The sequence below is a fragment of the Callionymus lyra genome, chromosome 8 (genome assembly GCF_982586985.1).
Source record: "Callionymus lyra chromosome 8, fCalLyr1.hap1.1, whole genome shotgun sequence".
NCBI classification, from domain to species: domain Eukaryota; kingdom Metazoa; phylum Chordata; class Actinopteri; order Syngnathiformes; family Callionymidae; genus Callionymus; species Callionymus lyra.
In genome coordinates, this window is record NC_141825.1 from 10,126,152 (window position 1) to 10,152,085 (window position 25,934).

Here is a 25,934-nt window from a genome sequence, read left to right on the forward strand (position 1 = left end):
GGGTGACGCAGAGGTTACTGCGACGGATCCGTGGAGTGACGGACCCGGCAGCTGTTCGGCTCCATTAGCAGACCCCCTTTCACTTTTTCCCCCCCCCCCGATTTCTAACGTCACTTTCCACCTTTCCGAGAGTCACGTCTCAAAATGCTTCACGCACAGACCTACGTGTTACAAGCGTAGCCAAGTACAGTACACACTTGTAGCCGCCCGTGACTCTCAATGAGTGGCCTCAGCTGTCGGGTCACACAGAGAGAAGTCCAGTAGACGCTGGTCCCGACTACTGTGTGAGGGAGAGTGATTGAACAAACATGTGTGTCCACTAATTCATCCGACGGCTCATTCCGAGTGTCGGTAGAGCTCGGTTCACGCCCGACCCGCCAAAATAAAGAGCGTCTTATTACTGAAACCTCTTCCAGATGAATCCTGGCATACATCGGGGGCCACATTACAAAACCCTGCTGGAGACCTGGCTCCGGTGCATGTTTTCGAAACACCAACTTTTTTTCCTCACCCACCATGTTTGAAAAACAAACCAGACAGACTACAACATACTGGATGCATCAACATCCAACCTCTGATAGGATTTGAGATAAAGCTCTTCTCATCATTTTAAGACGTGGACAACAATGGGGCAGATTCATGACAACAAATAGGGGAAGTTACTGATTAAACTAGTTCTAAAACTTCTAATTTGTGTGATAATTCCAAATGAAAACATCACTGGTATGTTCTACTCACAGTTGAAAACAGTTCAATTCATTTATATGGCCTATTAGAATGTCATTAGCAGACGGGTGCAGCTCATTTGCTTTTTTAAATTAAAAAACATGAATCATAAAAAAGGCAGTTGAAAGAAGGAAACGAGTGCGACTTGTTAAATTGTCCCACTTCCTCTTAGACCGGGATTAAATTATTGCATCCGTCTTTAACTCTTGTAATTAACATCCTTATTTTATTTTCCAAAAAAAAACAACAATATATATAAATGAACTTTTTATATACAGATTGTTAGATTTCAAAAAATGTGGAGGGTTATTGACTCAAGGTAAAGATGCTTTGTGTCGTCTGTACAAGCAAAAGAAAGATGAGGAGTTCAACAGTCAAGCGTCACAAGCTTCCATCGGTTAAAGTCAAACAAACTAGAGAGTTGAAAATCAATGGATCACTTCCTTCAGTGTGATGTTTGTTCCTCATTGACTACAAGTTGAAAACGTCAACACAGTTTAGTGCCAACAGGAAACCGGAAAATCTCTAATCATAGATTGATAAAAAAAAAAGAGTCAACTCTTATCATTTTGGGAAGTAAAGGAGGGCGCACCAGTCATGCGGATCAGGTTTCAGTAAGTCCTCACAAGCTATTTAAGGATTCAAATTGAAACGCCGCAATGGTTCTTTTCCCCGAAAAACCACAGGCTGTAGAAGGCAGACTGAGCCCACCGCAGCAGCCATTACAGGGCTAAAAACAGAGTTTGGGGTGAACTCAACTGGAGGGTTTAAAGCTGCTGCTGAAGTCTCTGTGGACAAAAACTCATCAGATCTCGAGTGAAGCGATAAGGAGGAAACTCAAACAATGAGGTCCCAGCTGCTTCCACATAATCAGTGGCCTTTAGAACACTGTAAACTCTTAGTGTTGAAGCCAAGTGTGTGCACACGATTCAGCCAGCATCGTCCGCCTCAGCTTAGCTCACATCCAGGGCCCCCATTCAGAAGCTCTTGGCCCATGAGCGGGTGTAGAGACCCCCTGCCAAAACCATAATGGAGCCTCATCAACATCACAACGTGCATGTTTGGCAGGAAGAGAAAGGGCAGAGGTCATTAGGAGATAAGAACTGGCCTCAAGAAAAAGTACTTGGACAAGGTTTTCGGGGGAAATCGTGGCTGATGAGACAAACAAAGAGATCGATTTAACATTTCAAAAGGAACAAAGAGATAACGTATAATTTGTTTATTAGCCACTTTCACTCAAGTCTACTGCTTAGTATTGGTTATTAATATAAACTCTAAAATACTTAACTTTATTTTAAGTTTATAAGACCAATTAGGCATACGGATGACTTACTGACTTACCCTTTTTTCTTAACTTAACTTTACATCAATTATGATATAATATCTGTTGAAAAATGGAACATTTCCAAACAGGCAAATAATCTCTACCTCACATAGATTATAGCTACACAACGGTTCAGTAAAGTACCCTAATAGTAAAGTGTCTGGTCAAGAAAACAAATTAGATGCGGATGCTTTAAGGAGTAAATTCACTATAATTCAGATACTTCCTCTTTGCCCAAGGCACTTCACCAGTTATTCTTAAGTAGTAAAAAAAGGGTGTAAACCAGGTAGTAACCGCTGTGGAAAACCCCAACACACCCATAAATACTCAACTATGCATCCTTGTTTACTTCCATAAAGTTCCAGTCGATGCTAAAATACAGTGAAAAACAATCATCTGTTGCTCCTGGGCAAGTATCAACAAGTGCACCCCTCACAGGGAAACTAGGATATTCTGAAAAAAGGGAGGCCAGTTGTATATATATATATAAAAAAAAAAGGTTGAGCGGGACATGTCTCTACCTGCCGCTGGTTTTGCAACAGACATAACAACCTTCAGATCTAACCCTGTGAGGCGCCCATTAACATCTCCCGGGTGAGACTCTAAGATGGTGGATCATTTCCATCCCATTACTGTTCTCGCTACCACCGACTTCAACGGTTCCGCACACCTACACAGCTATATCATTACAAGCTGTCGCCCGAGGGGACACACTCATGCCTTTGACCTTCTCTGATGTTCAGGCTGTATGCAAATGTGGAAATTAACTGAAGGCACCACATATTTACTCAAGTCATGTTTTGTTTTTTTTCCATCAAGAGTTGCGCAGAACAAGAACTCCACTGTTAACTCCACTTATGTGGGTCACACATTCTTAAAAGTCCTTGTTGTGCTCCAGCCTTCTAATTGATTTCTTCACCACTTTTATGCACAGAATGTGGGTCAAGTAGGACCTTTTTTTCTCTCCTACAAAACACATTGAGCAACTGTTTATACACATGTTTTACAACTAAACACTTTAAATATTGGGTCAACCTAAATAGATATATGTAATAACGTGTATCAGTAGTAGTGAAAGTGTTGGTTGTTATCATGTAACTAACAGAAAAGGAAATGTTTGGTCTCCATATCCTGTAATTTAGGTTTGCTCCTTAGCAGCGACCCTAAAAAAAGCAGAGGTCACTCTATTCTAGTAATTACTGCTAACAAGAGACAACCAGTCTGCGCTTTTTTTTTCCAGAAGCGCACTTGCACCACTACGGAAATAAGACACTTTTCTGGGTGAAAACCTTCAAAAAGGCAGCAGAAAACAACATTATTATCAACCATTTAACAACTTTTTCACTGTTATATCAGCTCATTTTTTTTAGGTTTAACGTGGACTATCTTAACGTGTGACGTCAGTCTTACCTCAGAACTTTACCGACCGCTTGAAGCACCATTTTGCAACTTAGTCCGTTTTTGGAGTTTCTCTGAGAGTGCATGTCCGTTTTATCTCCAGAGAAAGCGCAATAGTCGCCAACCATAGTTTTAAATCATGAAGATAAATGCGCGTGAGTCACCAGCAAGAACGCTCACGCCGCGTGCGTCAGGCTGAGTAACATCTGAACCAGCAGCAGAAACTTTGTCAGTGACTACACTGTGGACACGCCCACCCCTGAGCGCCGCCGGCCAATCAGGAGAGAGGATTTCTTCCGAGCGGGGCGGGGAGTGATGACGTCGCAGGTCTGCCCATGTGGAAGAGGCTGCTGCGCTCGCTGGTGTAGTTACAATGTAACAACAGGTGGTCGGGCCAGTAAAGTGGGATTGGAGTGGAATATAAAAAAAAGGTGTTGGGAGTTTTTATGAACCTGGTCGTTACTGCAAGCTTTAAATGCAGAGGTACTTTGTGATATACATTAAAATAAATACAGGCTAGACTTTCCAGGATGTGCTTCAACACGGAACGACTCAAAAGTTGCAAACAAGTTAGATTAGCTGTTAAATTGGTCTGAATCGAAAAAAACTTTTTTAAAACCATTTTACACTTCTGTTTCTAGATACAATATTCGTTTATTACTCGTACCCCAATACAACTTTGGACAAACCATGGAGCTTTACCTGGACTACGCAGTTCTTTAAAGTTTAGTAATATAAGAAATATTCAAGGCTATTTTATGAACGTTAAAATCAGTAGTACTCATCGTCTAACTATACCGACTATCACTACACCGCCTGATGTACTTGTAAGTGTTTTTTTGCCGTCACCGTCGGTGCTGTGAGAGGCTTTGCATGCTGGGACTGTGTGGTGACATTCCTGCTTTTGTTTTGGACGTACACCTGGAGTTCAACTTTGAAGGGCTGGCAGCAGTCAGGCGTGTTGAAACACATCCAAGCTGAAGAACCAGTAACAGAGTCAAACTAAGGATTGCTCATGCAGCACATTGTACCTTTTTAATGTGTTTTGTTTTTTAATCAACAACACACTATTTATGTTCATAATGAAGTTCATTTAATAGAGCGATGTGATCGTTTTAAGGTGTTCGGTTCAGTCAGTACATAAAAAATAAAATAAAGTAAACTAAATTTAAAAAAAATCCTCAGTTTCGCACGTTTACGTCTTACGGAGAAAAGTGTCTTCATATTTGCCTTGTGGGATCGTTGCACAGCTGCAGCAGTAAGGAAAAACTGGACCAGCTGGCTGTTGTAGACAAAGAGACACTAATCTAGGGGATCGCTAGCGCTATGTGCACTCTTTGTATGTGGGTGGGAAGAAGTCTTGAGAGGGAGATAAAAGACATGAGGGCGAGTTGGACAGTATGCATTTCCGTCTGAGTGGGGGGGACACACACACAGAAAAAGGGAATTACATGTCGCAAAATGCTAACGGTGAACTTTAGCCCGTCTGTGCTCCACTCGCTCAGGTGTTGGAGGATGGAACGAGCTTGTTTGTGTCGAGTTGATCCCAGACACAGAAATATTGGCGCACATTTTGGTGGGAGGAGAAAAGCGATACAGGGGCCCCGACTAAGCGACCCCTGCTGTGGTAATAGTGCAGAGGAGCTGCGGCGAGAGCAGAACAGGGCACTGACTTTTCCCTCTCGCTAAAAATAGAACCAGTCGGTCTGCCCTGGCCTGTTGGATACACAGAGCCGTGACACGAGACGTGAACAGTGTGACGCGTTGCAAGGTTGTTGTTGTGTGATCATTGTGTGCTCAGTGTGATCATTGTATGCTCATTGTGTGCGTGATCGGTGACGAGGTGAACATGTGAGGAGCCGCCAACTCATCCAGGTTTATATGAAAGGATTGTAACTTGGTAAAAGTCATTGGTTCACCTGTTAATTTATTTTCATACTTCAGCATTTTTTACCCAAAGTCCATCATGACAATTTAAAATTCACAATAAAAATACGAATCATGAAATATTTTTTCAGTTAGGTTTGTAAATAAATATGAAAATACTGTGGTTCAGAATGTTTCCCAGTGTCATGATGTAAAATGACACAGAGGCCTGGTATCATTTCTGAAATATTAGTTGAATAAAATCTTTTTCATAACCAGAAGCTCAAATGAAAAGAAGCTGAAGTTATTTGAGTGATTTATGTTACAGTTAAAGTGAAGAGGTGTAGCTTAAAAATGTACAGTACAGGCCAAACGTTTGGACACACCTAACAGGCTCATTCAAAGTATTTGCAGTTTTACGGTCTGGCTGGTCTCGATGGTCACTTGTTTCTCTTAATTTAGCAGATTGGTTCTTGTCACAATAGAATCTACAGTTTTCAATAAGGCTGTCGGCTATGTTTTAACCTGACTTCTGTACAGCAAAACTGATGGCTTCAACTCCATTAAAAAGTCAAGAAATTCCACAAAAAAACCCAGACAAGACAAACCTGTTGAATTCACCAAGAAAAAGTCTGAAAAGTAGTAGTTGGAGAAAAAAGGTACTTTGAAGAAACTAGACTCTATAAGACATGTTTTCAGTTATTTCAAATGTGTTTAAGTACATATTTTTACATGTATTCATTAATATTTCTGATGTCTTCAGGATCATTAACAATCGAAATAGTCATGAAAATAAAGAAAGCACATTGAATGAAAGGGTGTGTCAAAATCTTTGGCCTGTACATTTTTTTTTGATTAGGTGAATGACCAAAAAAAAAAACATCATTATATTTCGACGAATGTACATTTTTATTTGTCAAGATGTATATCCACGTTAGTTATTTATTAAGAAGTTACTGGAAGCACCTTCAGTATATAATAATGAATACAGTTGTCTTAGAGAAAGACATAAGTAAAGAAAGAAGAATGTAAGTAAGAGAAAAGTTATGCCAACAGTATACTATGTATAAAAAATAAAAGCTGTAACTGGATTATCATTCTATTGAATGAGCAGTTGTTATTACTGTACTAAGTTTAAGTAGGGGGTTTTAAAAAAAACTTTTTTCGTGTAATGGAAAGGTTGTTTTTGAGAACTTTCCATTAATTTACCTTCTTCTATTGGATCTATATGGTTACTGAAGGATCACTGAAACTCAGCCAGTACTTAACATTAACTCAAAAGAGTAAAGTTATTTTTTTTAATCCACATTGACACACGACTACTAACATCAGTTAAACAGTCAATATGGAGTCACACCTGAACTTTTGTCGGGTTATTTTAGCCACAGGTGGAGACAGTCACATTAAAAAGCAGCTGCTGAATTTGGATCCGTCAGCCAACTCTTACACAACGTCTGACAAGGGTGGAAACCGACAGCCACATGTCATTGTCTTGGCTGCCAAAAGGTTTACTTTTTCGTCCGACCACTTGCGTCACAGTCACCTTTTTTTTTTAAACTTACTGCAAACACGACATGGCGTCAGTCATCCGCTTCCAAACCAGATGTAGTAATAAAACCCAAATTACTAGACTGTGTGAGAACATGGTCCAAGGCCAAGAATAGATGTGAACCAAGGCTGCATCTGCTTACATTCATTACCAAGAAGTCTGATAACATGTATTGAACCTTATGCAAGAGGCTGGTTACAAGAACCTGACGTTAAAACTAGGAAGCCTTCAAATGGATAATGAATTCACATTGGAACGATGCTTCATGGAAACACTGTGATGTCACTCATGACTCAAAATGTGTTAAGACAGTGAGACCCAATCGGAGGAGTGACGAACCAATGAGCCCAGAGCGAAGATACTCATCAGTCTCAAAGATAAGACCAACAAAGACGGCAGTGGGAAAAATGCCGGCTATCTAGATCATCATGGTGTCCACGTCATAACTGCACATTTAGAAGGCGGACCAGCGTTGACAGATCTTGGGTGTGCATACTGTTGAAAACCTAAAAGAAAGACTACATAGCGAAGGTGTGTTTGTTAAATTGTCAGAAGACCACAGAGTATTTATAGCCTACAGAAAGCATCCGAGCAATGTCCATTGTTAAGAAGTCACACTAGATCGAGTTGACTCTTTACGTTTGAACGACAAGCATTAATAAGATCAGTTTAGGTTTGTTCAAGAAGAATGCACCCACACAACTAACACTTAGCACTTGAATTAATGTCAACCTGAAGTGGTCATGCATGAGATTTCAAGCTGCATTAGCCAGAATTCTGGCTCAGCTCTAAACAAAGTGCAACTACCATCATAGAACTGGCGATGAATGGCTGTCTGTAAAAAAAAAGTGACAAACCTCAAAGTAGGTAAATCATCCACAAATTTAACCCTGGAGATCATCAATCAAATGTTTTGAACCAATAGGAGATCCATACTAGACATAAGAATGATGTATAAATGGTTGAATACAGAGCTCAAAACAGAAAAGTTCCCTGCATGGTACGATTAAAAACCTCAGTGCCTTTAGACTTCTAAAATGATCGTGTTGTTGACACACAAGACAGTAACTATAACATAACATTTGGAGATGTTTTCTTAGAGTTTAAGGCCTCTTACTTGGGGAATGTTAGATTCTTTTGTAGAACGTAACTATAATATTATGTAGAAGTCCAGATTTCTAATGCTAAACTTTTTAACTTGATTAAACTTATTCCGTTCACAACTTGTTTTTGTTAATGGTTACACTCTATTAGTGGTGAGATGGGTCAAGGATGCGTTCTTTAAAAGCTTGATAATCGGCGACACTGAAGGCAACGCATTTTTTCTTCAACCCACTCTTGACCCTTTCCTCCATCCCAGCCTTGAAAGCCTGGCTCCTATATTTGCGTTCGCACTCTTCCTTCTTCCCGATTCGACCTCTCTCTCTTTTCTCTTTGCATTCCTGCTGGAGCATGCGGGGACATGCCACCTCTTCAAGCACACACATCCTGGCTTCACACAGGAGAGACTAAATGATCCAGCAAGAAAGAAAAACAAAAAGAAAATCTGAAAAAAAGAAAGCGTCTGATAACGAATTGACTCTTATCGTTATCCGTTTTAACGTCACAATGTTTTATAGAACATATTTGCCGTTTGGCATTTGTATTAGTTCCGAAATACAGGCGAGGAATTTCTGATGTCCTTCCAGATGTTTTTGAATCATAATCTGTAGAAATATTGCTTAGATTGGCTCTTATCATAACAGGAAGGAACTCGGCAGAATGTGGAGGAGATTAGTTGGGAGGACGCAGGATGTGAGAGGTTTAGATGAATGTCTAAAAGGTGAGCACATATTATCTCTAACTAATTTATGGTTACAGTCAAATATGATTTCGGAAATATCTTGGCCGGGAACATTTCTCGGAGCTTACAAAGTTGGACCGTTTCACGCTTACTTCCAAGAAGTGGTAAAAGAAAAAAAAAATGGAACAGTGTGGGAGGCTCAGTGTTCCCTTCTGCTCATGGCACCCCCTTCTTCTACATTCCACCACTAGAGAGTCTGTATCCATCCCATAATTTGCCTTACGGGTAAGACAAACACCTGCTTATATAAGAACAAGAGTGCTCGAGTGAGATGACCTGTGAGCTCTATGTTCAGAATCCGGTGACAGAACAAGAATGTTCTCCGGCAGTAAATCTTGACCTCTTATGTAGTCTTTGTCCTGCAGGTGGACGCGGCTCACCGGCAAGTTCAAATGCATCAACGTCATGGGATCGATCACATGACTTCAGTCGGCACATGGGGCGAGTCACAAAGACAATCACAGGACATTTTGTGGCGACCAACCGAAAAACATAAAAAAAAAACTGTTTTGAGTGACCATGTGGAATTGACTCTTGTGTTGTGTTTCCTTCTCTCAAGGAACCTGTAAGCTTCCTTAAGGCGTCTGCTGTTCTTACAAGTATAACACATCAAAAAGAAAAACAAATAATAAAGTTTTGCAGGGAGGAATCTGATAACCTTGGGACAGATGACTACACACACATGCACACACACAAACCTTTTCACAAACAAAATATTAAATACACTGAACCGTCTAAAATCCTCAAAACCTGATATAAGCTGCAAGTTTCCCCAAACATCAACAAGAGATTACAGTTGTAGAGTAACACAACAGTGTGGTGAGGTTGGACATGTGACAAAGGGACATTCCTAACCTCACAAACACCAATGCTTTCGGATACAATGCTGCCATCTGCTGGCCAAAGTTTCCATTTCTCAGCCAGCTTAAGCAAAACTCCATTCAACCTTTTTTTACTCTGTAAGAGGGGTGGGCCCATTACATTTCTTTAAGGAAAGTAAGTAAGTAATTTATATTTAAAGAGCGCTTTTCTAGACCAGGGTCACAAAGCGCTTAAACAAACAAAACAATACTCAATAAAATATATACTTTAAATGTCAAGATAACACCATGAACAACACAGGAGTTCCAGATAATCAAGGCAAAGCCTGCACAAATAAGGGCCGACATTAATATGTTTTGAGAGGCGGTTGAGCCAAAAAAAAAGATTAATATGAAAAAAAATCAAAACCTAAATAAGAAGGTCAAACTAGAAAAAACGTCAAATGTTTAGTACAAATGGATAAGCACCTAATTTGAAAATCCTTCTTCACTTAAAAAGAAAATGAATTGTGAGAAATGCACAGTATTATATTTTAAGGTTATCAGTCTATGTGATCAGTATTATACAGTAGTTTTAGACTGATCTCTCGGGAGTTGCATACATAAAGTCCAGGGGCCACGACTGCCAAAGTCTGCTCTATATGTTGTTTTATTTAAATTTGCAACATGGGATTAAAGTAAAAAATCCCCATCTGGGTTTTGTTTGTAGGTTTGTGTCTAAGACAGCAGTGATCGTTCTTGTCTCAACCTTTAGGAACTTTTCCAATCCGAAAAGAGGGAGGGAAGAAAAGAGGGAGGGGGTGATGCAAACGTGGAGGGCAGGCAGTAAAACATATGCCACTGTGTGCCCAGGAGCGTGTGTGGACGGAGAAGAAGGACGTCATGGAAAAGGATAAATTGAGGAAATGAAGAGGGTTGGTATTAGGGAAAAGGTTTTGGGGGGTGACGCCCCTGTTTGCGCAGGATACGGGTGTGTGTGGGAGGTGCTGCGTGATGGGGAGAACAAAGCTCTTTTCATGGATCTTAAAACAATAAATCAAATAAAACCATTTTGAATTAAGTGCGGACACTTAGCCGGAGACGAGCCCCGAGGTCTCTAGGTGAGCAGAGAAAGAGGGAAAAAAAAAGATCCCTCGGTGGTGATAATGTGTCTAAAAATGGACGAAGATAAAGACGGTGTGGGTCTCCGGGCGTTCGTAGATTGTGATGTCGGGTCTCCGTGGCCCGAGCATGCTTGTGCAGATCCAGCCCATTAACTCCTAAGTGAAGGCATTAAGGCAACGACTTCCTCGACGGAGGAATGTTCATGTGTGTGCCTGATTGCAATTACCAGAACAGACAGATGTTAACAACGGACGAGGCCAAGAGCATGTTCAAAAACAACTTTATCGGACATCCACAGTGGACGACACACTGGCTGAACAAACATGTTACAGACACACACACCATCTAATCAACACAAATGGTCCTCTTAAGAGACATATCCCTTTAATTTATTATAACACGCACCAGACTGTTGTAGGTGTGTTGTCTAAGTGCCACCGTGTCTGCCATCGCCCGAGCTCCGGACGTAAGCAAAAACAAACAGAGGTGAAAGATTAAAGAAAAAGGTTCAAGGACCCCCGAGCCGAGGGATGGGATTTATTTCCTGTGTAGGCAAACGCTCGCGCTGTCCAGACAGACTGGCATGAGAGCGAGCGGCGAGGTGGATTTTCTCATTTGTTTGCTTGACCCGCCAGATGACCTGCTTCGCTGCCTTAGTCTCCGAGCTCAGAGATGGAACATGATAAGATCTGCATCTGATGTAAAAAAAAAAAAAAATCTGTGCTGGCTTAGTTTCTCAAATAAACATTGACTACAGCTTCTTTCACTACTTTTTTTTTTATTTTATTTTTTTAAAAGGTATAGAAATGACTATGAGCATACATGACAGAAGAGAAACAGAAATAAAACTGAGCGACCAAAATAATTGGTATAAAGTTTAAATCTTTTTTTTTCTAAAATAGGCCCGGAAAGTATATGTGAATATTGAATGGTTTAATCTAACATTTAAAATGTTTTTTCTTTAACATAGAATTATTTTTTGGTAAAAAAATAAAGTAATTCATTATATATTTTATTCATTTTTATTTTTTCACACATATGGTTTGATATTCTATTTTAAATAATACAAAAAGATGTCCAAAATCCAATATATTTCAATTCATTGCCTATTTAATTCAATTTAAAAGTGGCTTAAATTGAATTTAAAAGAAATCAAAAATAGGTAACACGTATCTAAAAAACATTCATTTGGATAATCTTTTCAATAATTCAATAAACAAATTAATGAATTCTGTTGTGTACTTAGGGATGTCTGGGTTATTGGCAGAGGTCACGCCCAAAAAATATCAGCGAAGAGGAAGCATGTGACTAAAGAAGGGGAAAAGATGAATAAAGAAAGCTGGTGGAAAGAAATGTAAGGGTCTGAGGGGAGTTTTGATGAAGTGAGCGTGTGCTTCTATGTGCGGTTCATCCTGTAATCGGCTTAAGAGTGTACATAATGTGAGAGTGTGTGTGTGTGTCTTCTGTCCACAAGTCCAAGGAAGTCCGACTATATAAGGAGGACGCTGGAGGGAACACAAGGTCAGGCAAGCGGATACAGTTCAGTTACAGCCACTTAAACTTTCACAAATGTTCTTTTGCTTGGTTGAGCGAAGGTAAATATGTTTATGATGGAGCAAAATAATGTTTACCCTCTAACTCGCCAAAAATTATATATTGGAAAAACTGGGTTTAGACACGCATGTAATTTTGATGGGGGTACACGTGTCAACCTCTTAAGGTGAGGGACTTCCAATAAGAATAAAACTAAACTTTAAGTAGGTAAGGACAGTAGTGTCCAGTGTAACGTGTACCTTAAGAACACACACCATACAAGAAGAGAAAAACATGTCGTAAGAGTATTGTCCCGATAGTGTTAATCAGCTAATGTAGGTTCGGGCTAAAGCAAGCAGATGCACTCCGATGCTGTGCAAAAAAAAAGGCAGGATCAATAGTAGTTTGCATGATTTGTAAGGATGTTGGTACGTGTGCAAACAAGCCACTACAATCAATGAAAACGCAATGATGCAAAGAACACAGGGCTCTGGCTCTTTTAATCATGCTGAGCTCGGCAGATATTCGCAGAGGATTTAATCCAAATAAAAGGTCATTTCAAAGACCATTTTTGTAGCGCAAACATCGTCAAGTTCTGGAGAAAGATTTCGACACGACAACTGCTCAGCATTTAAGGAGGACCTCTCTCAGAGGGCGAGATTCATTCTGATCTCGCAAGGACACAAAGACCTTTGTGCGCAAGTGTGAGTCACTCCTCGGAGTGTGTGACGTCAAACCAGCAGTGATGTTCAGGTGTATAAAGCTATTTATGGGAGATGGAAAAGCTTAATGGTCCAGTCTGGGTCAGAATAAAACAGACGAACCGCACAGCTGCAAATATAAAATACAGCCGTCTGTGTTTATATTTAGTGAGTGGATTAGAAAGACACCTCGGCACCTTTCTCCACATTCATTCTTGTAGAAAGTGAGGCGCCGAGTAACTTCCCGTCTCCCTCCAAATGGGCCTCTTGTTTCTAGGGGCAGAACCAAAAAAAGCTGGGGGCAGCTCTCAGAAACCGTTTCGACCACTTTTCCTTTCCACCTTTCAGCTTCATGTGAAGACTTCAGGCCCATTGTTTTTTCGTACTGAACACTGTCCAAGTCTTTTTCCTGCCACCTGACCGACTGGTAAACACAACAAAGTAATTATCTGCTTGCCAATTGGGCTACCGAGCAGCAGTAATGGGTTTTTCCATACCCACGGGGCACCTGCTGCCACACACACACGTTTACTCTGCATTTAGAATCCGTCTAATCAGCACACTGGAGACATTTTAAGGGGGAGTGATTGCAAACATAACGGTAAAGGCAGGCGTGGTTAAGAAAAACATACATAATTGTCTTGCCTACTAGAAAAATACTTTCTCATGGTAAATTATGAGCAGCAGGTCAGCCTTAAGACTGTGAACTGACTACACTCGATGCCTTTGAGTAAAACAAAATGAGTAATTAGTAAAATCTTTCACTTACCAAAAATCAACAAATAAGATTAAATGTAAAAACACATTTTAAATCTTTCTGGACGTTTTCAAACAATGTTATATCATTTCACCGTAACTTGTAAAATGACAATTAGGAATGGGTGGTAAGATCCTACATTTATATCACTAAATTGAATCATATATTTATAAACTGTATATATCAAATTAAATGATCCAAAGTCAAGGTAGACGCAGGCAGGAGAATGAGTTGTCAAAAAGTATATTATCTGGGTAAAGCAAATATGGCAGCAGCTAAAATGGCGGCTTTGGAATTAAGCAATAACATGGAGATGGCTTAGGACGAGAGGATACAGTTGACTCCATCACCTTATAAAGCTGAAGTTTTTACGAACTAACGCTTTTATTTGTTTTAAAACCAAAATATATCGCCAGAGTCGTGTGGTCTGTAAATTCTGCAACACTAGAGTCAAGTACTCGGGTAATAGTAAAAATATACTTTTTTGTACTGTATCAAAATACATCGTATTGTTGCACCTTTATCTTGATACGTAGCGTATCGTCAGATACCCTAGCAAAAATAATCAAACGCTGGATCTTCATTACTAATAAGGCATCTCACAATTTGAACTATGAAATTGACTGTTGATAATCTGCTGCAACAGTGTTCGTTTTGAGCCAAAGAGCTGTTAAAACAACAAACTTTATGTTGCCGTCGACTCCGCACGGAAAAAACAAAAACACAGGAATCGCTGCGTGGATTGTCATAATAATCATACTGGGGGTGTTAGTGGGCGCAAATATTTGCTGACCCTGAAAAATCTCAAACGCAGAGGTGAGGTTAGTGCAAGGCCGTCTCCTTCTCATGAGCCAGCAGGACGAGGCTGCTTGGGAGCGAAAAAACATTATCGGTTATGTAATCGGGCCTTTTTGTGCAAGGTCTGCCCTCTGCAGCGACTGCAGGTGAGTGCAGAGAGTTCTCCGGGAGTCCAGTCAATACTGAAAAACACTCAGAGACTGGTATGTCCTCAGACATCCCATAATAAGAGTAGCCTCTCACGTGGCTATCGAATGCATATATATTCTGCTGAACTACTTGACTTCCAGTGGAAAAAAAGTGCAACTTAAAACCAAGTAAAAAGGATCTGATGTCATGAGTGCGCGATTGAAAAGTTTAAAAAATGTGGCTGTGGCTATTCTCTCCAAAGTCTCCTTGTTTTCCCCTCTAGACAGGATGACAACGTGTCTCGATTGTATGGCAGGAAATACTGTAATCCACTTCCTCCCTCCAACTATTCCCCAATTGTAGTCGCAGACTAATATTTGGCCAAAAACTTTCTTTCGCGGCTCAAACGGAGGGCCACATAAGACGAGGGCCCCGCGGGGCCAAGTGGACTGAGAGGGAGAACAGTGTCCTTGTTGTAGCTGCATGCGTCTGCCAAAGATAGCTTAATAGGAGACACATGGCAAACTGTACGCCATTTTAATAAAACGCGTACAGAAGGGATGAAACAGTCAAACTTTTGTTTCTGCGTTTAAATCCTGCCCGACACATGTTCAAACAGATGCTCTCGGTCGTGTCGCTTCGGTCTCCGCGGCTCTTCGACAGAAATTAATAAACAACAGAGAGTGCGATGGCTCGCATAACTTCCGAATAGTGTCGTCGGGTCAGAGCGAGGGGAAACATCTGTGTTTCCACAACAATGTCACTCGTGTAAAACAAATGGGAGAAAGAGATACAACTATTGTGCACTGAGAGTCTTGAACCTATTTCTCAACTTTCTTTAATAAAGAGTTTATTGGACTTAAGATCACACACACGCTTAAATCCTGACAAGGCTTGTTAATGTATCGAGGCAACAACACACATGGCGTACGTCTAATGAAAACAACTCAAACAATCTCAAGCCACGGAAAGAAAAGATCTGCCATTTTTAGAGAAATTATACGACATTCATTCTTTTTTTTTTTTTAAAGGTACAATTTACTGAAGTAAAAGTCTTAACTTAAGTACTTTATTCATCATGTTGATGCTGATCAACAACAAGCAGCACAGCTGAGAAACGAGTCGGATCCATCGTTGAAACTTGCCATTAGAAACGATGACAGTGCATCCGAATGGGGAGGGAAGAGCACCCCTCGCTTGAATGCCCTCTGCGATGCTGAGTCATTTATTGTACATCTGAAATGTCTACTGCTTCTCCCTATTGTTGAAAGGAAGGAGCATTTTTTTTGTAAATAAGCAGATATGGGGGTCCCACTGATCCTCCAAAGTCACCCCCAAAAAAAGTGATTTGCCAACATGAAAGATAGTTAACATATGCCATTGTATTAAGAAGCACTTTTAAATGCCAATATGTAAAAATTCTCTAAATGACCATCATCGTCATTATTTCTGCTCACCTTGCTTCACATTAAAACCAACTGTTGAGACCACAACACTAAAGTCCAGACTGCAAAAGTGGACTTGGTGGCTCTAGGTTCTAAAACACGTCAGTCAAGCCTCACATCGTCACCTTCTAGAACTCTGACGGGAGTCACCAAGGGAGGTTAAAAATAGACCCGACGGCCCATTTTTTTTGCTTTAATGAGCCCATGAATGCACCCGCACACGGCCCTGGTGCCGAGGTTGCCTTGATCTCGAAAAAAAAAGAAAAAAACAGACGAAAAGAAGTAGGCTTTTGTCAACCACAGTAGAGCGGAGGCTAATATATGTGGATGACGCAAACACTTGTTTGTGTCTGGTCTTAATGCGTACTTGTAAATATTCATAGATTATAGTTAAAATAATATAAAGCAGCTGATGTTTCATGCACGTCCACGGTTTCAACCTATCTCAACAAAAACGGCTATAATTATACTTTCAACAAGCAGTAACGGTGGACATATGTTTGGTCAGGACACAACCACAGGATAGAGGAAGAAGATTTGTTCTCCTTTGGTTGCCAAAGAGCAAAAACTAAATAATCGACTCCAGTGAAAATGAACTGATGCATTGCCAGTTGGAGTTGGAAAAAAAAAAACTTTTTTGTGTGCCACGCTTATCTTGATGAAAACAAATCCAAAGTACATGACCAGAGAAAGAGCAAAGTCTGAGGAAGTCAATATAGTTCAAACAACATTTCTACCATTGAGGGGGTTCGCTATGCCGACTCCCACAGCCCTGGTACAGAGAACACTGCGTCCTAAAAAGCACTCAAGGGAAATGAAAGTGAAGTCAGAATGACCTGGTGGAGCGGTTTTCATGACAGTTTTTCTTTTGAAAACGAAGCAAAAAAACAACATCCAACATTTTCTTCTCTGCGGTCAGACAGAAGTTTATGCTATTCCTTTACTCCCTCCCTCCCCCCCATCCGTCCATCCATTCCCCTCTACCACGCCAAGTTGACTTCAGCAGAATCACTGCCTGATACAGCAGCACTGTCCTCAAACCTCTCCTTCAAACAAGCGTAATAACAGAAGGGAAAGAGGAAACAAACACAGACATTCGATATGCCAAGTGACCATCAGTGAGACCTGGGACACAATTAAGGATGAACGACAAAAAAGCAGTGACAACACACATTCATAATCATAATAAAAAAATGATGACAATTGACAGCTACCTATAAAAGAAGCAGTCGCAGCACACCAGGACCCCCATCCCGGGCGCTGCCGAGGAAGAAGAAGGTCTCAACTCTTTCTCGCTTCGCCCCCCTCGTCCTCCGATGCGAAGTCTGCTACAGGTGCAGCAGAGCATTCACTGTCAGCATTGCTCGGACAGCGTCGGTTCAGGATGTTTAGAGTCCAGGCCGGCGGTAGAAGTAGAAATAAACAAAACAAAAAAAAGACGGGAGACCCTCCGGCGAGTGGTTTTTCCCCTTCACACTCCTGTCCGACTACTGCAACTGTGTGCCTCTCCTTCACACTCTGGCACTCTCTCTCTCTCTCTCCTGGTACACCTACCTCCCTCTCTCCCTCACGCCCTCTCGTTGGCTCCTGCTTGAAAGGCGGGAGATTAGCTTAGCAAACAAGAGTCCCATAAACAAACCGATTGCTCGGGCGGCGCAGGGTGGGCTGCAGGAGATGGGACGAGAGACAGGAACTTGTTTACGCCACACACACAAAAAAAAAAGCTAGATATAAGGGGGAAAAAAAATCCTCCTGGTGCATCTTAATCCAAGATTCTTAAACTACTTTAAACTTCTGCACATATGATGCAGAGACTTGGGAGGGACTCTCTCTCCGACAGGCCCCCAGGAAGCAAGCCAATCGCTGCAGACTATTGCAGTGGTCGACGGAGGTAAAGGACAACGTGACGCAGGCTGCTCATTCATGCCTTTTTTCCTGCCCGGCTGATTCGATTGCACGGATAAGATTGCGAAGACAAAGGCGATAATTAGGACTTGACCGGGGCGAGGGCGCCGCCGGGCTCCGATGTTTAACCTCCATCGGTGGAACGTATCACTGCGGATCAAAGTCACCTTCGGGATAAACGGCCACAGAAGGTGACTCACGGTGACAGACCGCAGGGGTATCACTGACACCGACAGCGGCGTGTTGGTCTCACTTTTTTTTTATGACAAGTGAAAAGCTGCAGTAGCACAGCAGAGCACTTTCTTGCATCCAATGACGTCACCCGGCCCACCTCCTCCCTCTCATCCCCCTCCTCCTCCCTGGAGTGCAGTTTCCAGGAGCTGCAGCTAACAAACCTCCTCTTTCACTGTTTAACTCAGTGTTTTCACCTGGTTAAAAAAAAAACAGACGCATGCACACAACTTTTTTTCCCTGAACACAACCACACTGTTACACACATTCTCTCATAAATGATGAAGTGTGTGAGCATCAGAGCTTGGCACTCGACTGCATTGTTCCAGTGCCCAAAAAGCACAGGATGTGGGTTTTGTGTCATTCGTATGCAGCGGAAGGCCATGTGCCCGAATAACACGGCAGAAAAGAGGAAAAGGAGTGCCACAGGAAAAGTGCAAGGAGTGAAACTGCCGTTTTATTAACGGTCACTTTTGAACAATATGTACTTCCTTAATTTTGAGGACAAAGTGAATGTGGAAAAAAAGCAAGATGTCTGGTGTGAGAAGAAATCAAATACAACCCTTGGGTAGGATAATAAGGTAAAGAAAACAGTGTCATTTTACAAAAGCTGCTAAAGTTTCGCCTATTCTTTTGTCGGCTGCCTGGTGAATGGAAACCTAATTTCCCAAAGGAATTTTCCCAAGGGATCGATTAAATGCTATCATAGGCAAACCGTTTATTAAAGTTATTTATTGTATGGTCTTTAATATGCTGTAACCAGCCTGAGCAAACAAATGTTTTGTGGAAAAATGAAACTCGTTAAACCAAATGGATTGTCCAGTTTTAGCTGTTCAGCCAATATTTCATTGTTGTTTTTTTTACTGCAAGTTTGACACTTTTGGAAGAAAAACTTCATGTCCAGGCTGTTTTGATCATAAGGAGTACTTACTGTTATTGTGAATCAAAAGTAGCTAGCATATCATATAGGCTTGTTGCCATTAAAATGGTGCATTTGCAAAACGTTCATCAATACGTTCAGTGTTCCCTAAAAGTTTTGGAACCAGAAGATCATTTTTTGGATCCAAGATCACAAAAACAACTTCCACTGAGAAATACAATGGAGTTTCCCTTGAAAGCCATTTTAAGGCCACGTGTACAATTTCCTCAAACTGAATTTATATTATAGAGGGGTCAATCTAAGAACAATTAGTGTAGGCAAAGGTGTGCCTCAGGTCTTGGACTAAAAATGCTCATCTTGAAGGGAGAGGTCTTTGGTTCGATGGATTAACTATAGATATATCAGAAAGGTATCAGCTTGGTTCTATTAAAACATGAGAAAGTGACTCTTGTTCCTGATGCAATCTTGTCAACAGACAGCGGTTAAATGGAGGCAAATCATCATCACACAAAGTTGCTAGGAGATGAAAGCACTATAGGGAGCAATTGTGTAGGATGGGGGGGGGGGTTCACACAAGAGAGAAGACAGGAAAAGGAAAATAACATCCACAGCTCCAGCCAAACAAAAGGAGCCCACCTCAAAAGCAGGACAGACAGGTTTGGTCTCACATGTTTCTGATCAGACACGAGGACCAGAGGGTCCAAACCGAGCACGTATTTGTCGTAAATAAATAAAGTGGATCGGTTTAAACGATCCCAATAAAAACAGCAGTAGTGAGCGAGTCTGCACACTGTGGCTGAAGTTGAACAATGAGCGCATGACGTCACTTCAGGGAAAGACTGGGGAAAAAACCGCTGGCTAGACTTATACTGAATGGAGGGGGAACATGTCGCGAGGCTTACGAAGTAAAAGATCGGACGGACTTACCTATTCAAAGTATAAGACCCGTTCCGTTTAAACCTCATCCTGGACGACAGGAAGCGGATGAAGAAATCCAGAATTGAGGTGTTTTCAGCGGCTTCGTCGCGCCACGAGTGAAGCAGACCCCGGGCGGCGTGGGCGCTGCAGACAGCCACGGAACAATACGGACTGAAAAAAAGGCAGTTTGCGGTCCTCCCTCGATATTCAACACCTTTCTCTCTATCATTTCTTCACCCTCTCTTCCCTCCTCCTCTCCCGGCTCCTCCGCCCCTCTCTCTCCTCGAGAGTTTCCGTGGGGCAGGGTCAGCGGGTCTGCATGCGTTTCGATCGGAGCCAAAACGTGGAAACAATCAGAAATAAAAAAAAAGTGCCTTTTAAATGAGATTAGCTCCTCTGTTGCTCGTGAAATCGAGAACATTTAGAGAAAAAAAACGATCATCCTCGAGGTCCAGCGGATTTACTTCTGCAACATTTTCCCGGGAAACACTGAGAGACGCGGGAAAAAAACACTGAATATTTTGCAGTGAAACCGTCACACACAGAAGCAAGAATATAAAAAAATAAACCGCACATTCCAGACTTCACTGCTGCTCTTTGTCATCGCTGAGGCGTGAGACAGATGTGCAGCTCAGAATAGAAGCTCCATTACTACCCGGAGAGCGATGGACTCAACGCCAGAACTTTTCTTCTCCATCACATATTAAACAGATTCACTAACGAATCCACAAGCGACATAAAACCATCATGACATTAATGTACAGTAGTTACAAGGGATGGAAGCGCTAGAGATAAGAAGACATAATAAAAATCCTTTGAAATGGTTTAAAAGTTTTCATTTTATTTTTACCTCAAAATGTTACATTTGATTAAACCTACCTTAACATTTACAGTGTTTGTCTATAAAAAACAATGAGCGTATGCAATAGAGTGATTTAATATCAGATGTGGCCATGATTTCACCATCAAGCCCAACAACCAGATTCGGTCGATTACAACATCATTCATTTTCCATCTCATTTAATCCGATTTATTATTTTTTAGGGCGTTTTCTTTAACTGCACACAGTGAGCTTCCATTCTGACAAGTACACAGAGTAATGACCAAATAAGGTGGCGGAATGTTGTGGGTCGAGGGCAGACACAAAGTGACATGACTTTGGAATGACTCTTAGGAATACTTTTTTTTTCTCACCTCTCAGAATATGCCTTCAGGGAGGAGAAAATGAGATTCTACTGGTGGCGTGACTTAGATCACTTGTTTGGTAAAGTAAAAAAATTGATTAAGATCAGTTAGTGGTGTTAAAATAAAAAATTCTGAGAAATTCATACAGAAAATAGCAGCTCACGATTGTTGGGTTATTAAATAAGAAAAAAACCTCAAGGATACTGTTTAATTATACAGAAATAAATGCTCCAGTAGATAAAGTCATCATTAAAAAAGGATCTTTATGATAAATCATTGCCACGGCTGAGGCTTTTTCTGAGTTGTTCTGCACTACATCGAGGGCGTGTAGTGCAGAGAGTGATTCCTCTGCTCCCACAGAGCACTCAAGAGTCAGTATCGGTGGCTACAGGCTCATTTATTACAATGAGAGCATCCTGGCAGCAGAAGTGCTGATCAACGGCATCAGTCACTGCAGAGTTACACAACAGCAACGACAGGGAGGAGGTGAGGGATGCGAGGACCACTGGACGAAGTAACTTTGTGGATTCAACAATATAGGGGCGATGAAAACTGTGGACAAAAAAAGGGTTCCATTGTAAAAGCGAATGTTTTATGTTCTCCTGGTATTAATACAGGGTGAAATTATGTGTTGTTGTTTTTGGTGGGCTTAAGAGGCCAGATTGGTACATTGAGAGCCAGTAGTTAAAAAATACATTAAAATACATTCCAGTATAGAAACGTTGATAAATCCAATCATGGAATCATATAACTCAAGGAACATTTGAGTTGTTGTTTTTTTAAACGTATGTATATCGGTTTATAGTTTTTTTTTTTATGCCATTTCAATTTTGCACATATCCAAGGGTTTTGAAAACAGATTTTCTGGTTGATTTGAGATAGAAATAGAAGAATCTTCTGTAAACATTGTAACATTAACCTGGTTACGCTGATTATTGAAAAGGTACCAAATTCAAACATCACATTAAGTGTTGATGGAAAGACCACATTCTAAAAAACGTTGTCATGATGAAGTTCTGAAGACTTTTCATCATTAAACTATATTGCAAACCAGAAGGAAATACTTTTGGCAATGACATGTTGGAGCTCGCCCGAGTGCAATACAACTCGCCTGGACAAAGTCCCTCACACACCCTGTCTCACACAAATTAAAGCAGAATAAAATTACTTTAAAAAAAAATGACTTACTTATTAAAAGACTTGTATTTCTTTTGTCTTACAATTAAAATGCAAATATTCAGTGTTTGTTAATTTTTGTCTTGCAATTCAAATTCCGCCTGCTAGATGGCAACAGTCATTAATTACATCCTCCGCAGCTAAAGGAACAATGAAGTCCAGCGAGATCCCGGAGATGACTGAGGACGAGAGGATACAGTTGAGTCTAGCAGCTTTTAAAGCTGGTGTTTGGACACATTTTGGTTTGAAAACAAATGAAAATAGTTACTTCGTCAAAAGTCCACACCAAAGTCAAGTACTCAGGCAATAACACAAACATATCCTTGTTCGTACAGTATCGCGTAGTTGTCCCTGTATCGTAATACGCATCGTAACGCCACATTATTGCCGATACACACCCTAGTTGTCACTTTGTATACCCTTGAAATTGCTTGCAGTCTTTGCTTGTAATCTTGTTACATCTTTGTTTGAAATCCAATTAACACTGAGCATAAACAGCATTTACAAAAAGCTTTCCATTTAAACCAGGCAGTTATGACACTTAATAATAATTGATAATATCATTTAATCATTAATATGTTATCTGTTGATTCTTGTTTTGGATTCTTGGCATTGAACGGTCCACAGTGGAACGAACATGTTCCCCCTACACTCTCACAGACTTTCCAGGAATACATGGCAACGAGCCGCACCGCAGAGCACACACAAACACACGGGCAGACAAAAACACATGCTCATTTATACACTTCTGTGAATAAGCCAAGTCGACAATTTGAGTCCATCTACGTGAGTAGAAGCAAGCTTTTAAGGAACACCGTGTATCTCTGTTGGCCAAGATCCTTGGGAATGAGGTGAGAGTGACGGAAAACATACCCTTTCACATCCGACCTTCCCTTCTCTCATCTGGTAATGTTGGCCTCATGATCCCCAGAAACATTTATTTGTTATGCAATACTGAGCAAACACACTGGGCACCAAAAAAAACCACCAAGAACCTCAACTCAATTTTACTTGACAAGCGAAAACAAACACACACACACTGAACACGGTTGTAAGCATGTGTGAAAAGGGGTCTAAAAAAAGTGCTGTATGAAAGGGTCTATATACTGTATATAGACGTGTACAGCCAGGCCAGGAGACGCCATGGGCTTAAAAAGTCGGCTATTCACGTACAGATTTCCCTGCAGTGAGAGTCAGTCATTAGAAGTTTAGGCCTAAATTGAGCTCCCGCTTAATCTGTCTCTCCATATGGCTGCACAGCTCAACTCTGACCTTTTGTCATAAAATATTTTCAAAGAAGTATCTCACTGGGAAAAAGATTGAGTTCCCCTCCGACTCCATCTTCTGAGGCCAGGAGGCAAATGTTGCGTCAGTATATTTCTGGTCCGTGCATCGACCTTTACCGTTGTCGTATATATCTAGACAGGTCCAGTTTCAATATACACTCCAGCTGAGGAAATGAGAAGATACATTGCCTATACGTCCTCTGCTGCAGAGGTATCTAAAGAATGTAAAGCTAAGGGATATTTCAGGAAATTGTAAAGAAGGAATATTGAACTGGACTTTTAAAGGTTTGTGCAAAGTCACTGTTGAAGAAAATACGTTTGAAAGTCAGTTATTAAACAAACGAGGATATCCCAGCAATCTTTTAATGCTTGATTCTAGGATTAAAGGCAGAAGCCAAGTATTAATAAATTTGTCTTTGTGTATCTAAGTCTCTGTCGCCTTAAGAAGTCCATCTTCTGCATGCATTTGGTTTGATGCAAATCGTCAGAAAAAAATAACTCTGAAAGTATCATAACTAAATCACAAACTAGCATAAACCCAGCTCAGATCATTTAATAAAAACATATAAATCTTATATTTTTTGGTTTGTTTCCGAGTTAATATGTTGTAATATGCCAATTTATTCTCTTCAAGGCCAAATAATCTTTAGACAACCGAGTTTAAATAAAAGTTTTGCGATAAAATAACCCTTTAAAGATATGAAAAGTTTAGTTGCTTTACAATAATTTACTTGTACACGGACTGCGGGAATACATTTGTAAAGCCATGCCGCCCCCTACTGGTTACTGGTAATATTGCTTCTTTCTTCTTTTTTTTTACACAGTAGAAAAAAAACAGAAGCATGATGAGGGTGCAAAAGATCTCTAAAAATGTAGAAAATGACACGGTTGTCAACACAGGGAAAGATGTCCATTTCTCAGTCATGGCTGGTATGGATAGTATGTGTGAGGTATTGAGAGCATGTAAAGAAGGAGGGGGGGAAACATCAACTCTTGATGTTGATGGGAAAAGTTTACGGTCCTAAAGAGAGCAGATGATAGTTTGTGGTGAAGTGGAAAATTGTGGTGCGCTTGCCCTGGAATGGACAAGTGATCTTTCACTGAATTTTAGCAAATGCTACTTGAAACCAGCATCCATTATAACAGTTACATTATATAATGATCTATATCTGAAATGGACTTTGAGGTAATAAATATGCTGTAAATGTAGGAAATCTATGCTTTTATAGTTTTTGAAATGAAAATCATTTTGTGATGCACTTACAACCAAATGGGAATAAACTCAGAATCCACTTAACACATCATAATCCACACTCTGGCCAACACAAGAAGACGTGCATCGATCACTCGGTCCGTCTCTGGCTGGTGCTGGTATTGCCAGTTCAATACTGCAAACCACTTGATGCAGTCACGTGACATCTCGTCTGAAAGAGCCTACAGAGTCTGATGCAAAACTGGCAAGGCCCGCAAACCATGATTATACAACAACATGCTCTTATTTCAGGATTACTGCCCCCCCACCCCTCCTTACAGTGCACCATTCATCCTCATATCCATTCACAATTTCTACCTTTACAACCCCCTCTACCAACTCCTGAATCATGCATTCTCTTGCAAAACAGGAAACTCAAATGACCTGCAGAAATCGATATCACCGACCACACACTCTGAAAGGTGAGATTTTGAGTGTGAATCCATTTTTCCCAGCAATCCGCTGCACAAGTTTGAAAACAGTCCTGGTCGATGCCTATGAAATATTCAAGGGTTAGTTCACCCAAAATTCAAACTTCACTCATCTTCTGCTCACGCTCATGTTGATGCACATTCTTGTCTATAACTCTAAAAAGGAACAGATTGCTCTGAAAATAATCCCAACCCTTAGTCGACATGAGGGCGAGTAGAAACTGAGTGAAGGAACATTTTCACCAATATTGATTATATAAATTCTATCGATCAAATTAATTTAAAAAGTATTAGGTCGAGAAACTACACAATGGTTTGTATATAATAGTGTTGAACAATCTGTGGGGGAAAATGTGTAATACTATACATACATACTAGTTATTATTTATTATAACCAACAAAACATATAATCAACATGCAACACTCCTTTCCTGTAGGCCTGGACTGAATATTATGATGAAATGAATGAAGTATATAATCTGAATAAAATATATTTGTTTAGTTTAAAAAAAATAAAAAAAATATATAGCACTGTGCAACAGACCTGCAATGGGCAATAAAACAAAACAATTAAAAATACCAGATAAATTAGAGTGCAAGAATATAAATAAAACTGGCTACATAGAATAGATTGCCACATTTGTTTTAACAACTTTTAAATGCGCTTTTATTTTAA

The 25,934-nt window shown here is 40.6% G+C and overlaps 1 protein-coding gene across 3 annotated transcripts in view; it reads right to left on the reverse strand.

The window, feature by feature from the left end:
• Positions 1-25,934, reverse strand: part of mob2a (MOB kinase activator 2a) — a 45,752-nt gene that overhangs the window by 7,980 nt on the left and 11,838 nt on the right. The window contains exon 1 of one of the 3 annotated variants that reach the window (XM_087796691.1): positions 17,209-17,464. The exons of 1 other annotated variant lie outside the window; for it this stretch is intronic. In XM_087796691.1, the coding sequence (XP_087652817.1) occupies positions 17,209-17,342 (134 nt within the window). In that variant the 5' untranslated portion in view covers positions 17,343-17,464. Of the gene's footprint in view, positions 1-3,460; positions 3,639-17,208; positions 17,465-25,934 lie in introns of those variants that run through there. One more of the 3 variants, XM_087796692.1, reaches the window with a different exon arrangement.